The sequence below is a fragment of the Lissotriton vulgaris genome, chromosome 7 (genome assembly GCF_964263255.1).
Source record: "Lissotriton vulgaris chromosome 7, aLisVul1.2, whole genome shotgun sequence".
NCBI classification, from domain to species: Eukaryota; Metazoa; Chordata; class Amphibia; order Caudata; family Salamandridae; genus Lissotriton; species Lissotriton vulgaris.
In genome coordinates, this window is record NC_141695.1 from 63018012 (window position 1) to 63035105 (window position 17094).

At 45.7% G+C, this 17094-nt stretch overlaps 1 protein-coding gene across 2 annotated transcripts in view; it reads left to right on the forward strand.

The window, feature by feature from the left end:
- The first annotated feature begins 822 nt into the window (after positions 1-822).
- The window catches only part of LOC147700726 (killer cell lectin-like receptor subfamily B member 1), a 73204-nt gene continuing 56932 nt past the window's right edge, over positions 823-17094 (forward strand). For both annotated transcript variants that reach the window (XM_086929736.1, XM_086929737.1), the window contains exon 1: positions 823-995. In XM_086929736.1, the coding sequence (XP_086785862.1) occupies positions 905-995 (91 nt within the window). In that variant the 5' untranslated portion in view covers positions 823-904. The remainder of the gene's footprint in view (positions 996-17094) is intronic.

Below are 17094 nucleotides of genomic sequence, written 5' to 3' on the forward strand. Positions count from 1 at the left end.
AACCTGCTCTGCATACCCCGTTTTGACAAGGTCCGCCTGGGAGGCAGATCCTTCACAGTTGGAGCAACAAAATTGTGGAACTCCCTGCCAGACGACTTACGTAATATTGAGACTCAGCCTGTTTTCAGGAAAAAAGTTAAGACCTGGCTCTTTAGGGCAGAATAATGGGTCTGTGGCTTTGCGTACTGGTTTCCAAGCTGCATACTGTTGATCGCTTAGTGCCCGGACACCTCTGCTTGAGGTAGCTGTCGCACTTTATAAGTGTCTGTATTATTATTATAACATATACACATATGGATTTAAGTGCAGTAAAACTTTGCTGATGCAAATTTGAAGCTTGCCTTCTTGAAATGTTGCTACAGGTATTGCTGTGTATAGTGAGCCCTTAATGTTAGTCTGTGAGGCGATGTCCAAGGGTTATGCTTGTTGTATCATGCACCTGCCTCATTAAAGCATCCTTTCCACACACACCAGAGCAGCGTGTTGACTTGCGTTAAACCATCTCCCGATCACACGTCTCGGTATGTAACCACCTCACCTACAGAAAGCACCGCACCGCCTTCCTCGGTTAGTTCTGATGATAGAAGTATTTCCAAAAAACCCTAAAAGTAATAGAGGTTGGTAGGCTTGCCTGACAGCTCTGAGCTAGGAGTGTTTGTTTCGATTTCCCATAACCCTGGCATTGTTTGTCAGCCTTGGCCACATGCACTTTCAAGGCACTTCCTGTCCGGCCGCCCCCACAGCCCGCTTCCTCCTCTGCTCGGTTTGTAATTGGAGCATACTGTGGTTCCTGTGGTCTGCCCTTCCTGTGAGTGCAGAGGAGCTTGTTTCTGTGAGCAGACCTCACAGGCAGCACCAGGGCTCCACCAGCAGACCCTTCCCCGCTCCCCAGGACCAGGCACAGATGGCAGAGGAGAGAGGCGGGTACCACGCAGGGCATCCGTGTGGATGCCAGGCTGGGCGACCCGGAAGCGGTTCAAAATCACAGAAGCAAGGTGAGCAGGGGGAACATCTCCTTCTTAGAGAGAACTGCAAACCCCCCATGCAAACTGGGTCAAGTGGTGGGGTGGGGCTTTGGTAATGGTAACTTTGATGAGAGCCGCTTTAAGACACAAGAGTAACTACTGAAACATTTGTCAGACTTTTAACTCATAACATATCCAGCGATATAGCTCAGTTCATATGTAAAGTGCACAACAAAGGCTGATATATTATCCCTTTCTGCTCAGATCACACATGCTGTCACGTCTCAGCTCAGTGGCGCTGATGTTATTCACATCGCACAGATGAAAGGCTAACAGGGTCTTGGACAGCAGACAGGGACCTCTCATTCGGAGGCACCCAATATAGAAGCCAAGACGAGCAACTTGAACCCTCAGTGAGGGAGAGGGACCTCAGAGTGAGCCACCTTTTAAGGTTCAGCCCAGCAACCCTCGCTGCTATCAGTTAAAGGGGGGCCCATAGATTGTCCTTTTAGCTGAAGCGGATGTGGACGTTTCAAGACCTCTTCCCAACTCTAAAATTCAACACTTATACATTTTGATATGGGAATCTGACTGATTTATTTCTCTTTCGCTCAATGTTCTTTTTTGACTGAAAACATTTTTCACTTTCTCCCTCGGTGTCTCACACAAACACATTATGTTTATTTTCCCTTTATCCCTTTATCTCTCTTTCTCTACTGCATCGTCCCTTTATATTTTCTTGCTGGTTTCTCTTCCTTCCCTGTCTGTCTCTATCGCTTGTCATTTAGGTTCAGCTGAGTTCTTTTTATTTGTACCATTTTAACAGTTTTATGAAAATGCAAGATTTAGAAAGGCTGATAGATCATTTTCATGTTATGACTAAACATTTTACACCATTTCACTCTGTTATGATGTGTTTATGCAGTGGTCGAAGTGGGGGGAAAAAGTAGGGGAACTGTGGACGGAGAATTAGGGTGGAAATAACCTGAGGATCAGGTCAGTGGGCGGAGTCAGAGGTGTGGCTAGAAACATCAAAACATCCCAATTTTTTGTATTTGTTTGGTATATCTCTGACTAGTTACAGCTTATTACCTTCTTTAATTCAACCAATGAATACACATCTTTATTTAAGGTTATTGACATTAAAATACATGCACAAAGTGGGATACATTTGCAATCACAGACGCTTAAAAGTGGTAGCACAAGCCATTTGTCTCCAAGCCGTGCAGTTTCTGTCATTAGCACTTCTCCCTTTTTCCATGAGAGAAGTTCAAACAAGAATGGCAAAATATCCTAGTTTGCAAATGTTTTCCACATTATTATGGCCCTGCCACATTTGCCACATAATACATCACCTGCTGCATAATCTGGCAATGTTAACAAAAAAATTGTATGTAGCACAAACGAACCGAAAGTTACAAAAAAATGTGACTTGGGTTGCTGCGAGGTGGAGGGCCCAGTGCAAAGTTTGACTGGTCACCTTTCTCATTGCTGCTCTTGTATGTTACACTTGTATTAATGAGGCAAAAGCTTTGCAGGTACTGTTAGTATGTGTAAAGATATCAAAATAATAAAGTATCAAAAAACGTACCATGTTATGCTGCAGCGTTTTTTATTGCCGCATAATTTATTCAACACTGCAACATCATTTTGTCCTCCATTGTTGCACAATTCCAGTGCCCCCAAAGTAGGCAGCACATGTTAAATGTGCTTGTGCATGAAACAGACAGACCATGAAGTTTGTGAACTTAGTTTGGTGTGCGTGAAAATCCTGCACTGACAATCATTGGTGAGTTGCACTACTACTGCTGAAACAATTGAGGCACCAATGGGAGAATCGGACTATCCTATAGTTGTCCTTTGACCTCAATGACAGAGTCACTGTTTCTCAAGGGTGTGCAGCTTCGTCGGCCTTTCCACAAGACTAGAGGTGAACATCAGTATGGATTATGGTGGACAGGCCTTCAAGGTCAACCCACAGTGGCCACCACTAGGACCCACCTGCTGGTGCTTAGAGTCCAGAGCTTTTAAGGTCTAGCAAGGCATTCTAAGGTTTAGCAGAGGAAAGTGCACCCTCAGGGGAGTGGGCTGCTGGACTGGTCTTGAAGGCTGAACATGGTTCCCCAGTTCCAAATTCGGCAGCTTTGGCCATAGCGCCACATCCTCTCTCCCCGAACACCTTTCTGACCCACTGAGAGAAAATTGCACTGCCTTCAGCTGCAACCTAATTGTGCCCTGTTATAAACACCTGAGTGTGACTCGATTCAAATTATGCACTTCACAAGTGTAATACGCTGCCTGAAAAAAAAAGGTGCCAACAACCTGGAACAAGCTAACACTCATAGGGAATGCAAGACTAAGTAAAACATGTGAAACGTAAGTAGGAACAACATGGTTACCTTAATGATCTTAAACTCATTATTCAGAAATCAATGAGTGTTTTTGGCTGAAAAGTTAATTACATGAATACAAGGCACAGAAGGGACCCGTTTCAATGTACATCGCTTATATCCTTATAAGGTAAGCAGTATGGTTTAAAAAAAACACATCCCTGAACACAGACAGAGCAGCAGTACGCATTGCATACACTAAAATCAAGAAAACAGCTGATAAGGATCATATTCAGCGTTTCCCACAGTCATTAATTAAATAGTTCAGGTTTCTTCTGTTTCTCAAGTTACTTGATGTTTGTTTCTATAGAGCACAGAGTTCAGCTTCTGGCAGTCCAGGCTGCTCTGGCAGCCCCAGTGCTGAGAAAAGAGCAGAAAAGCAAAGGAGGCGCTGGGGACCCGTAGGCAGGCATGAATTGACTATGCCCCCCCCCCTCGCCTAGAGGAGGGGCGCCCTTGGTCGCGCCATGAAACCGAGCTTCAGTTGGAGGGGCTGGTTTCAGTGGCCAGATTTCTTGATGACATGTAGGTACACGTTTCAAAACCAAAACTTACCGCCTTTAGCTTTATAAGGCGGCGTCCCTCGGGTCTCCTCCTCTTTGTCTCCTTGGACCCAGGAAAGCCGATTTTGGATATTCTTGGGCCCAGTGGTTGCTGAGGGGTGTCAGAAGTGAAGGGGAGTGAGTGTTTCATTGTGCGCGTACTAAACGATTTCCAGGAGAGGCTGGTGGGGCTGGGAAGGCACTGGGTACAGGAACCAGCGCAGGGTCTCTCCAACTTCAGCCTCCTTTCCCCCTATTTTCCAGGTCTAGCAGGGTGGAGACCGGATGGGTGGAGTCGGATAGGATATTCACACTGAAGACATCTTTGTCTTTTCCTGGTGACGTCATCAGTCCAGGAGAGCCCAAAAATAAAGGCCAGATGAGGCCAATGCATCCTGATGTGGCCCTTGTATTGGTCACAGAGGGGGCAGGCAGGCAGCATCACTAGTGAGGTGTCAATCACTGCAAGGCCGCCATAGGTTAACATTTCTGCATGCTAAAGATTGAGGGCCTCTCCAGTGTTGCTGGGCAGGCCCCTGCCCCAGATACAGAGGGGGCGGGGGGGTGGGGACGGTAGTGGCGACTGCTGAGGCCATCCTCGATGTGCACATGCAGGGCTGGATGATCATGTCATCACTTTCTAGCAAGGACCATTCCTGCCGTCCTGGGACGCATTTTTAAAATGACAAAGAAGGGGAATGGATTGTAATAAATTTAAAAAGATGGGGCACGCCGTGCTCTTGCTGATCCCGCCCACTCGGCCCCCTGTGTTTATGGTGGGGTAACTAACCTTTGATCTTCAGAGTCCATTCAACATTCCTGATTGCCCTACTGCTATGATGTATGAGGTCACGGGGTTCAGGAGGGTTGAACGGTTACTGGAGAGCAGGGAGGGAGCTTTGCTTCACAGCTGGTTTATTTAAGCAATAAACTTGTGTAAACTTCACCTTCTTGTCAAATTGTTTACTTTACTTCGGTGGCAAGGGCCTGCTTGAATTTCAAAGCCAGCTGTGGTGGAAGCATAACTCGTTTACTGCGGACATTCTGTGTATTTACAGCGCACGTCATGCTGGGTGTTGCAATCAGAGGGAAAAAAACAAAAACATTCTTTTTTTCTGTTTAATTTTTTTATTGTAGAAAAATATATATTTACATGGAGCATACAGTATACATGGATGAGAAGAGAGGAAGAAAGGAAAGGGAGAGAGAAAAAGAAGCGCCGGGGGGGAGGGGGGGGAGGAACATAACTGTTCGAACTGTTCGCTGCCAGTCTTATTGACGTTAGTCCGATTTCCGGTTTTCCAGTTCAGATTTCCGATGTCGTCTTCCACCCCTTCGTTATGCTTGGTTTATCTCTTTGGACCCTTGCCCCGGGAGAGAGGAGATAGGGAAAGATCAAGGAGCAGATGCTGGTTGTAAGGGTGTTGTGCGCACAGGACTGGCTGGGTTATCCAGCTTCACCGCCTATGGAGGTTTGTGCGATTCTAGGTAGTCATCTAGGGAGCCCCACATGTTCGACTGCCTGTGTGTCTTTGGTGTGTGTGTCGCTGTTATGTTGTCGGCCGCTCGTAGAAAGGTGATCCAGTTAAGCCATGCTTTCTGCGTGGCTTTTGCTGTGTCTTTCCAATTACTTAGAACCATTTTGACAGCTGCAGTCAGCAGTAGATCAATTAAGTCGCGGTTCTCTTTGGTCGTGATTGCTGAGGAGGTGAAACCGAGTGCTAGGCCTTGGAAGTCTATGTGGATGGTTACCCCTATAATCTCGTTAATTAGCACTTCAATTTTTTCCCAGAACTCTTTAATCTTAGGGCAGCTGTAGAGTAGGTGTTCTAGGTTCCCTCCCCCCTTGCCACAATTCCAGCATGAGTCGCTCTCCCGGATCCCCATGCCTGCTAGGCGGGCTGGTGTCCAGTAGGCTTTATGTATTAGCCAGAATTTGGTCTGGTTTAGGGTTGCAGTTACCTTTCTCCTAGTTGTGGATCTCCATAGGTCCGCTTTCTCGCCCTCACTTAGTCCCCTGCCCGCTACTGTACCCCAAAAGTTCATGACTTTGTCTTTGAGTTTGGTTGATTTGGGACTGAGGGCTCTGTAGAGGTGTGCTACTTGGTGGCCTAGTGTATTGAGTTTGGCGGCGTGATGTATGAGTGAGGGTGTTAGGCCCTTCAGGTTTGCCTTCCTTATAGCTACCTTGATCTTCAGGAAGTTGTATAGTTCTATGCTCTGTAAGTTGTGCTCTTCCTTTAGTGGGTCAAAAGTAAGGTACGTGCCAGGTTTCTGAAGGTCATTGGCCGTGGGTATTCCGTGTCTGTACCAAGAGGGCATGTTCAGAGTCTTGTCCCTATACTTTATTGTAGGGTTATGCCAGATGGACTCGAGTTGACTCTTCCTTATGCCTGTTTCCATCAGTTTGTCCACCCTTAGTAGCGCTATTTTTGTATTCTTTAGGACTGGGTTGTCCTTGACCGCTGGGTGTTTGGAGGCTGTGAGAAGGCTGATTGGATTCATGCCTTTTAGTAGTCCCCGCTCTAGCGTGAGCCATGCGGGGGAGTAGTCTGGTCTCGGGTCTAGCCAATGGAGCCCCTGTCTGGCAATGCACGCTTCCTGGAATCTTTTGAAATTGGTTAAGTTAAGGCCTCCCAGGTCTTTTGGCAGTCTAAGCTTGCGTAGACTTATTCTGGGCTTTTTCTCCCTCCACAGGAAGTTATTCAGCATTTTATCAAGTCTTTTGTGGAAGTTTTCCGTGTTTATTAGTGGCAGCATGCACAGCATGTAGTTGACCATTGGTGTCAGCATCATTTTAATTGTTTCCACTCTCCCCCACCACGTCGTGAATTTGGGAGACCACCCTTCTACTCTGTCCTTAATTTTCTGGAGTGTGGCTTGCTCGTTGTGTTCTAGTGTGGCTTTTAGGTCCCTCTCGAAGAGGAGGCCTAAATATTTTATGGGCTTCTGCTGCCATGTTAGCCCGGACGAGCCTAGCATTGTTTTTGTTGTGTATATGTTCAGTGGTTTGCATTCCGATTTATCCCTGTTCAGTTTGTAGCCCGAGACCTGGGCGTATTGCTCTATTGTGTCCATCAGTGCTTTGATGGATCTCTCTGGGTCTTCCGTGACTATTAGTACGTCATCTGCGTATGCCGCTAGTTTAAAGTTTTCCTCCCCTACCGGTATTCCTGCAATGTCTTTATTGGTTCTGATCATAGTCAATAGTGGTTCTATCGCTAGCAGGAAAAGGGCTGGTGAGAGAGGGCACCCTTGTCTGGTTTCCCTGCCTAGGTTAAGTATTTCTGATGTGCCTCCGTTTACAACCACCCGTGCTTTGGGGTCATTGTAGAGTGCCATTACCATCTTCCTAAAGTTGGCTCCCAGCCCAAATTTCCCCAGGCACTGATCGAAGTATGGCCATGACACCCTATCGAAGGCTTTATCCGCGTCTAGGGCAATCATAACAGCTGCGTTGCTGCTTTTGGAGGAGTGGTTTATTATGTGGCATAATAATCTTGTGTTGTCGTGGGACATCCGGTTTTTGAGGAAGCCTACTTGAGAGTTGTGTATAAGTTTCGGTAGGTAAGCATTCAGTCTGGTAGCCAGTATTTTTGCGTATATTTTACAGTCTACGTTTATGAGAGAGATTGGTCTAAAGTTCTTTGCCTCGCTAGTGTCCTTCCCCTCCTTTGGTATGACTATAATATTTGCTTCTGCCATTGACTGTGTCATGCGTCCATTCTGGACACAACCAGTAAATACTTCTTGCATGGTCGGTTTGAGAATGTGTAGGTACTGCTTGTAGAAGCCAGCCGTAAAGCCGTCTGGCCCCGGTGCCTTGTTTTCTTTCAGGCTAGCCGTGGCTCTCCCTATTTCATCCTCTGTTATGGCTAGGTCGAGTATATCTCGTTCCTTTTCTGATAGGGTTGGAGTAGATATGCCCCTTAGTAGTTCTTCCCCTCCATCAGCTTTTAGTGTGTCGTCTCTTGTGTATAGTCTCTCGTAGAAGTCTCTAAAGACTTCCAGAATGTCCTTGTTTGCAGTCTGTGACTTGTTGTGTCTGTCTTTAATGGCCCCAATCGTGTGCTGTTTCTGTCTCCCTTTCAGGTAGATTCTAGGTTTTTCCCTGCTTTGTTTGCAGTACACAGGTTGACTGATTTGTATTTGTTGACCCAGGTCCCTGCTCTCTCGCTCAAGATTCTGTTGAGTTCGTATTTCCGCTTAGTTAGGCATGAGAGGGTGTTCTTATCCTCTATGTTGGCTATGTGGCCGTTCTCTAGGCTTTTCATTTCTTTTTCTAGGTCTGCAATTTTTTTATTCCTTTCTTTGTTCATCCTGCCCTTAATTGTCATGACGGTCCCTCTTATGGTGGCTTTCAGAGCATCCCATAGGATTCCTCTGTCTGTCTCTGGAGTGTCGTTTATTGTTATGTATTCTTTTATAGCCGCCTCAATCTCCGCTTTCACAGAGGTGTTGTTGAGTAGACTATCGTCGAAGCGCCATCTTCGGTATGGTTTTTCATTGTGCTTCCCTGATAATGTTAGGCTAATGTGCGAGTGGTCTGAAATAGTTCTAGGGCCAATTTCTGTGTGGTCTATTAGGTGCGTGTGTGTTTCTGACATGAGGATGTAATCAATTCGGCTGTAGGAGTTGTGGGGGTTGGAGTAAAAGGTGTATTCTCGAGCGTCTGGGTTGCATAGACGCCACGGGTCCTTCAGGCTGAGCTTGGAGCATAAGTTCCTTAGGATGTTGCCCCCGTGTGTGGTTGAGCTCGGTCTGTGGGGGTGTTTGTCGATCGCTGGGTCTAGGACCTGGTTCATGTCTCCTGCAACCACCATGAGGTCGTCTAGTGGCAGGGTGTGCAGTTGCGCTCCTATTCCTTCCCAGAAGTGTTTGTCGTCAGTGTTTGGGCCATATATGTTGGCCATGTGTATTGTCTCTCCCGCCCTCCTTAGGCTGGTCACAAGGGTTCTTCCCTGGGTGTCTGCCTGTGTGTCCACTACTGTTAGTTTTGACTTCTTACCGACTATTGTCACCACTCCATTTTTCTTGTTCTGTGCTGGCGACCCTACAACATCGCCTACGAAGCTTGCTTTGAGGCGCTTTATGTCCTCGGCTTCTAGTCTTGTATCTTGTAGAACAAATATGTCGCCTTCAGTAGTAGCTGGAGTGCACATGAATTGTACTGCGAGTTGGTGGGAGTTATCAATGCTTACTCTGAAGATATTGGCCATCACTGTGAGCCGAGTCATGCAACCACTGTGCATGGGTTATGACCGGTAGCCGAGACGTGTGACCACTGTGCTCCCGCTGGGAGGCATGACAGCTGCTAGATAGGTGCTGGTAGGACAGTGGAACGTTTTAAACATGCAGATTGTGAGGAAAAGAAGCACAGCCCACTGACACTTTTATATGTGTGAAAAAGGCTGCTTTATTGAAACAGGTGTGCATCACAAAATAACCTAGGCATACCGCCTTACAAAACTAAAACCTCACTAGAGAAGTTCGTCATCTAGCATTCCTATCCCCACCCGTAAGTTTCCACTTCCGACATTACTTAACCCAGCTATCATCTACATCATGACATACAGCACTCCTGCAATTGCAACATTTGAACTTCCCTACCATTTAACATTAAATATATTAACAAACAGGGGGGTCCAGCAGGGTACAATGGTAATGATATTATGGAGAATATATCTAGTGGTGGCGAATCCACGATCAGGTCAGTGTATGCGTTCTTAGTAGTGGTAAACCAGATGATATGGTTAAGCATAGCAGTAAATGGATAGGGAAAATAGGGGCTGATCCTGAAGCCTTTAAGGAGTCATTGGACCTGGGTCACACTATTCTGTGTTCAGCTCCCTTGCAATCCCAGCATTATAAGACCTTATATTCGCTTTACCACACACCAGCTAGAATTGCTGAATGGGGGGGTTCTGAGGGGACCACTTGCCCCAGGTGTAATTCCCCTGATGAAGAAATTGTCCACATGTTTGCTACCTGTCCACAGCTTCACACTTTAATTAAAGACATTGAGGGTTTCCTAGATAGGTCATTAGGGATACAGATAATTTTAACCCCCATTTGGATTTTGTTGGGATTTGGACCAGAAGGGAGTAATCTTGCACAGGCCGATTTATTGTTTTTGGCTATGGCAGTTTACAGATTAATGATAGCAAGGGCTTGGCTTGACAAGACCCCTCCACTGATACAAGTCTGGTTGGCGAATCTAATAGCGAAACATAATCTGGAGAAACCTATATATGCTAGGAAGGGAAGGGTAGGGAGAGTCCGAGGAGGTAGAATTTGGCAGCCCTTAGCTCGCTGGAGGGATGGGATAGGGTAACATGTCTATGATTAGGATTTTGTTTATCTTTGGATTTTGGCTTAAAATAGGGGGATCTATGAATTATGTAAAGCATGATGGTATGGTTTTCATTTAATTCAGTTTTACCTTTTTGTTGCTTATTTTCTGATTGTAAATTATTTATGCTTATTGCCTATGCTATAATATTATAAGATAACCTTTGTCTGTGGTGTAAACAAACTGCTGAATGTATAATGTGTGTGATCAGAAGTATAATAAAAACATTTTTTTAAAAAAATATATATATATATTAACATTTACTAAACTTAACTTCCTATAACCTAACCTTCAACTTCCTGCCTTGTTCTTGTGTGACCTTGTTCACAGCCACCTTTTCCGCCCAGTTCACCTATGGCAACAACAATACCCATATCTGAACCCCTGCAAACTTGTAGGCCAACCACCACCAGAAAAAGGCACTATCTTGGCATTTTCTGCCCCCACCCCGCTGCCTGGCCAACTCACGTTCATATTCACAATGTCCGTGCTAAAAATTATTTCACTTCCAGCAAATATAACTCCATCATGTACCTGGAAAGATGCACCCCATTGCCCCAAAAGAAATCTGCGTCTTGTACCTTAAATCAGAATACTGCACTCGGCCTAGCCAATCGTCTCTACAAAACCTTCAGATCTTTCCATTAATTGTCCTCCTCACCTTGTCCAATGCTGCCAGTTTCTTAGCATCCCTCTAATTTATCCTGGGAACGAATTCCGTCTACTCTACAAAGCACCCTAAACATTGCCCTTTGACCTCGTTCAGATCTTTGTTCATGGCCCTTAACAATGTCAAACATTTTTATATGAACATCCTATTTTTGCCCAGATGCACTAACAACACATCATGGGCATTCTTCCCTCAAACCCGCCTGTCCAGCTCTTTCCAACGCCTGTCTCCTTTACCATGACTTTTAGAAATGGGGTTTCTGGTTTTCATTCGGAATGCACCCTGTACAAGCAGGAACCAGTGCACACCTAAGTTTTCCTGTGCTAACTCTTTGGTAGCTAGGCACAGATCAGTCAGGCTAAACAACAGAGGCAATGTATAAAGCATTTGTGCATACATACAGTACCACAGTAAAAACACAACAAAAGGACTTCACACAGGTTTTGAAAAAGAACAATATTTATCTAATCACAAGACCAAATTGACAAAAATCCAACATCCATAAATCAATATATCACTTTAGAAAGGTTTAAACAGATCAGTCCATAGAAAACTATGGATGCATCACATTTTCGTGCAAAGTACCTGGGATAGGTCAAAATCAAAGATGGAAAAAGGTGCAGGGGTGGTGAGATGCCGGAAAAAGCAAGGCAATGCATCAGTTCCTTACTCTCAGGGAAGGTGATGCTTTGGTTCCTTACTCACAGGGACGGTGATGGTCTGTTCCTTGGTCCCAGGGGAGGTGATGTGTGGGTTCCTTACTGCCAAGCAGAGGAGGTGATGCATTGGTTTCTTACTGTGAGAGAAGGTGATACATCAGTTTCTTTACTGCGAGGGGAGGTAATGCGTTGGTATTGAACTGTGAGGGGAGGTGATGCATTGTTTCTCTGGATACCTGCCTCAGTACCTTACTGAAGCCCATCCTGTATGTAGACTTGGTGCATAGGTACAATGCATGGAAAATCTAGTTGCGCTGGATTGATGCAGCGGCAGGGAAACAGGCACTGCGTACATTTTCCAATCAAATCTTTCGCCACACAGCAGGGCCTGCATCAGAGTCAGAGTGGGTGTCTCTTATGTCGGAGACATAGTACACAGGACTCAGGCTGTGGCAATTCTGGAGCTGCACAACAGGCACTGCGTTGATTTTTCTGCCATGCTGCGGCAATGCATTGGTTTTTTAACCGCACGGCAGGCTTGCTGGTGGGAAAAACAGGCGCTAAAGATCAGTGCATGGATATGTATCTTCTTTTGCAGCAGAAGCCAACTCAAATGGCCCAGGACTGGATTTGGTACCACTTGGCTGGTCAGAACTCCCAAAAGAGGACTTCAGGGGCTGCAGATGAAGGTTTTAATGGCACTGAGACTTTTAACAGGAGTTATTCCACTTTCCACCCTTTAAGTAGGCATACTTCAAAGGATAGTCTTTGTAGTGCTCAATGCCCTGACTTGCCCTGACCTGGATGCAGACACACTACAGGGGTGCAGAGACAGCATTGTGTGAGGACAGGCATAGCCCTATTCAGGTGTCAGTGACAATTCCTGCCACCACTCTAGATCATGAAGGCTCATCAGCCTGGTGATGGTCCATCTAGGACATATGTCTTCAAACTGTGGGGCGCGCCCCCATGGGGGGGCGCAGCATCCCTTCAGGGGGAGCGCGTACTTCACCTTCTAATGTGGCTTCCAGGCGCAAGTTGTGAATGTCAGCCCGGGCTGCTGTAACTCCAGCAGCTGGGGGCTCGGCTGAGTGTCTGGAATCACAGGTCTTTAAAGGTCAGAGGTGCAACAATTTGATGGGGGGCTGGGGGCTAATTCCTTCAGCAATAGGCAGAGTGGAGCTGAAGGAGCTCTAAGAAGGGGTGACATAACAACAAAACCTTGTTAACACGTAAATGGTCTTTTAAAGACCTGTACAGTACTCGGGTGCTGCTGGCAGCTCAAAAACTGTCTGTGTGTGTACCTGGGAAGTCGTATCAGCCCTGGCTGACACACACAACTGGGGGGGTGGGCTGAATCCCTTTGAGCCCATATTGTGCACCTGTTAAAAACCATGTGCCTATTTACATACCTTTGTAAACTGATTACAGAGGCTGTTTGCTTTCTGGTTCCAGTACCCCCTGTGCCCACACTCTGCCTATTCCTTACATTTTAAATTAGACTGCCTTAATGTGAGAATGCAAGTAGGGTTACCAAAATAAAAATTATAGCCATGTGTTGTTTAAAGAGCCTGCAAAGGCCTTGTCTTGAAACTAAATAGGGTTAAAAATAAAAAAAAGTATGTATTCATTTGTAATGTGATGTTTCAATCTTTGTTCCCTTTAATTATAAGTCATAGATCATTCAGGCAACCTTAGAACACATTACAAAATGCTTTCAATGTATTTTTGCTGTTCCAAGTATGCACAGATAAGTGCTGGAAATAGGCTTTAGGGGACTGCTTACTTTTGTACCGTCTGGGATATCAATATAATGAGCTGTCAACCATAATCGCACGACTGGAAGTTTGTTTCAGGATGAGCACAATATTTATTTCCTCAACCCTCGAGCCCTGGACCCTGAATAATTTCATAGAAGCAATAGTTTAACTTATATCTGTAACCCTATGCCAGGCCTCAATAACATGCTGAGTAACTTCAACTGTGTCTGGGAATGAACAACTCACTCCTCATTCTTACCCTTCACTTTCACACTCACGCTGCACTCACAAGGATCACAATGTTCTCACACTGATCACTATGTATTCAAACCACCCGCTCACTCTGCACTCACAGTGACAACACTGCACTATTGCCACTCACCATGAATTGACACCGTCCACATATCCTGCGGTCACATGAGCACACCGCACACTCTGCACTCACAGTGATCCCTCTGCACTCACAATGCTCTTGCGCTGTTTACCCTATACCTCACCCTGCAGCCACACAAGATCACCCTGCAGTCACATGAGCACACTACTAACCCTGCTCATGCAACACTTCACTCACCTGTCCATCTCACGTGTGCAATCAGTGTTACCCCCCCCCCGAAGTTCGGGTCTAGGTGCGCCCCATGTTGCTTCCCACGTCGGAAGTATGTTTCCCTGCAAGGAATTTACAATGGCTGTATCCTTCCTGAAGATTCCATTCTCTGGCAGGTAAGAGTGAAGAGCTTTATGTATTTTTTTTTTTAAGCCTCACTCGTTTCTCCTTCCTCCCACTACTAGTGAGAACGTTGGAGGTTTCAAGGAGAAGCAGATTTGGCATTAATGCCATAGGTGCTGACTTTGGTTCTGGCGACCCGGTTTGAGTCCTGATATCAGCTCAACATCTTGTGATCCTACGAAAAATGTATTTGACCTTTTGATTAAAGTCGCTGGTGCTTGTTTATCATGTTCCAATCCCTAGAGCTGAGTCCACAAGCCTAATATAACAGATATTGTGAAGTGTGCCTACCATCTGTTCTCACTTATTTCGTAGACCAAATGTAAATTTTTTCTTGTGCAGGTATTTCTGAAGCTTTGGAAGGCGATCTCCTTTATGAGCCAACTATGCTAACACATTGACTCTTGATGCTGCTAGAGAATAAAGATGTATATATCCTCTTGAATCACTTATATCACATGTGTATGATGTCAATGTCCCCTAGGCCTTTTTGGAAAACTGTGGCTGGCCTCCTACTGACATGGCAACACCTGACCATATTCCACATAATAATGGATTTTTCAATTGTGTCAGAAAGCATGTTTTGTGGAACATCTTTTTCTGATATCTTGTTTAGGGGCAAGGAAGTGGCACAACAGCCAGAGCTGATGACTGTTGAGCTGGGAAACCAGAATAAGTTCTTGATGTCTGCTAAATATCCTGTGATTCTGGGCATATCACTAATCTCCCTGTGCTTACAAAAATTGAATGTGTGCTTGTGTAATGTAAAAGATGCTGCTGTAAAGTGCTCCAATACCTTTGGGTCATGTTCACGCTATATAAAACTGCAAAAAATATATTACAACATTTTGTGAGCACTCCCGTTTCCAGGCACTGCTCAAAATGGAAGTGGAGCCCAACCTAAGGATGGCAGAAGCAAGAATCCATCCACACATTGTCTCTGTGCTAATCTATCCTACATTTTGTGTTTTATGTGAAAAATAAAGCACCAATGTAATTGTTTGTGCTAATTTTTTTCTTGGAGACTTTTCGTTTGAACTTTAGAATAAGCAAATGCGTTACAAAACTTCCGTTTACTAAACACTCTTACTTTACTTAATATTATTTTCCCTATACGACCTGGGCTCTGCAGGAGGGAATGGCCATCAATGATGCAGAGTACCAGCTTCCAGAACTTTTTTGTCAGGTGGTGTTGGCGGTGGGGGGGAGGGGGCTCGACGTGTAAAAAGGTTTCGATGGGGGGTCTCGGCCGACAAAAGTTTGAAGACCTCTGATCTAGGATATTCAGGGCACACCCCAGCTTCCTTTGTGTGACTTTCTGGAGTGAACGCATGTAGTACTTGGCTTTTTCAGTGGGTTTACCCCCAGACCTTCTGCTTTTTGGACTCGTGTTTTTGACCCTGTTTTTACTGGTTTTAGGACTCTGGGCACTTTACCACTGCTATTCAGTGCTAAAAGGCATATGCTGTCCCTGTAAATTGTGTTTATGGATTGGTGATTCCATGGTTGGCATATTTGATTTACTGGTAAGTCCCTAGTACAGTGCACTGTGTGTGCCCAGGGCATGCAAACTGAATGCTACTACTGGTCCTGTAGCACTGATTTTGCCACAGACCCGAGCAACCTGTAAATGTAAGTAAGACCTATCACTGCAGTGTCTGTGCACAGTGTGGTACTGCCATGTCGACCTGGCAAGTGCGGCCACTTTCCAGGTCCTAACCTTCCCTTTACTTCCATATAAGATACCCTTAAGGTAGGCTCAATGTAGCCCCATGGGAAGGGTGCAATCTTTGTGAAAGATAGGACATGTCCAGATAGTGAATTACAGTGTATTTCGTTTTTCACTATTGTAAGGTGTTAAAAATGGGGGTCTCTTGTTGGCAATGGTTTGCATTTTGTCCAAGTACAAGTGAAAACACTACAAATGGACACCACACCAGTTTAGAAAAATAAGCAAAACATTATCTAAACCAACAAGACCAAAAACGAGAAAAATGCAACAAACAATGATGTGAAAATAGTTACTGTGAAAAATAACCTTTTAAATGGTAGGAATCAAATGAAAGCACAATTCCTCTGACTCTGTAGCTCTGTTCGGGGCTACGGCGATACTGAACACGATAGAGTGTAACAATTCCAGCCAACCGTGTCTGTACGGGTCAGCTAAAGCATCGATGGACTCAGAGACAGTGCCTTTTTTGTTGCGGCCAAAGCACTGATGCCAGTCATAGGGGCACCAGTCGTGGTTGCAATGTGAGATGGAAGCATTGCAGCCTGCGGGGCAAGCAGCGTCTCGGAGTCAGTGAGACCAGGGTTGCTTTGCGAAGCGAGGTGGTGCTCTCTGTGGTGCCTTCAGGACACGGAATCCTGCTACGGTCTTGGTGACAGAGACGGTTGCCCTTTTCTTCTGTGGCGACTGAAACCAGCTGTTCTAGAGACGGTGCCCAGAAGGATGGTGAGGTCTTTGCTGTTCCTGAGACCTCTTGAATAGGGGGCAAGCTCCACGTCAAGCCCTTAGAGACACTTTACAGCAGGATACACACAAAGTTCCTCTCCTTGTCAAAAACAGCTACTGCGGCCAACTCCAGACAGCACACAGCAAAGGGACAGTACTCCTCCTCCAGCTTCTTCCAGCTCTTCTCCCTGGCAGAGGTTCCTCTTGATTTCCAGAAGCAGTCTAAAGTTCTCGGGTCTGGGCCCCAAAATTTATACACCAAAATCCTTTGTTCTCTGCTGTCAGAGAAGCCCTGTGCCCAGTCTAAATCAGTTCTGTCCTCTGTGGTGCATCTTCCTGTCAGGAAGTGGAGACAGCATTGTGCAAGGTAGACCAGGACAATTCAGGTGAGAGGATATCTCCCTCCTACTCTAAATGCAGCCCAGGTCTATTCAGACCACCCCTGACTCACCCTGGAAAGGCAGGACACACCTAACCCCCGCCCCCAAGTGGCTGTCTGAACAGAATGCACATGCCCAGCCCCTGTCACTCCAAAACCAGACAGTCAATACACAACCTAGCTGAGGCACACTGG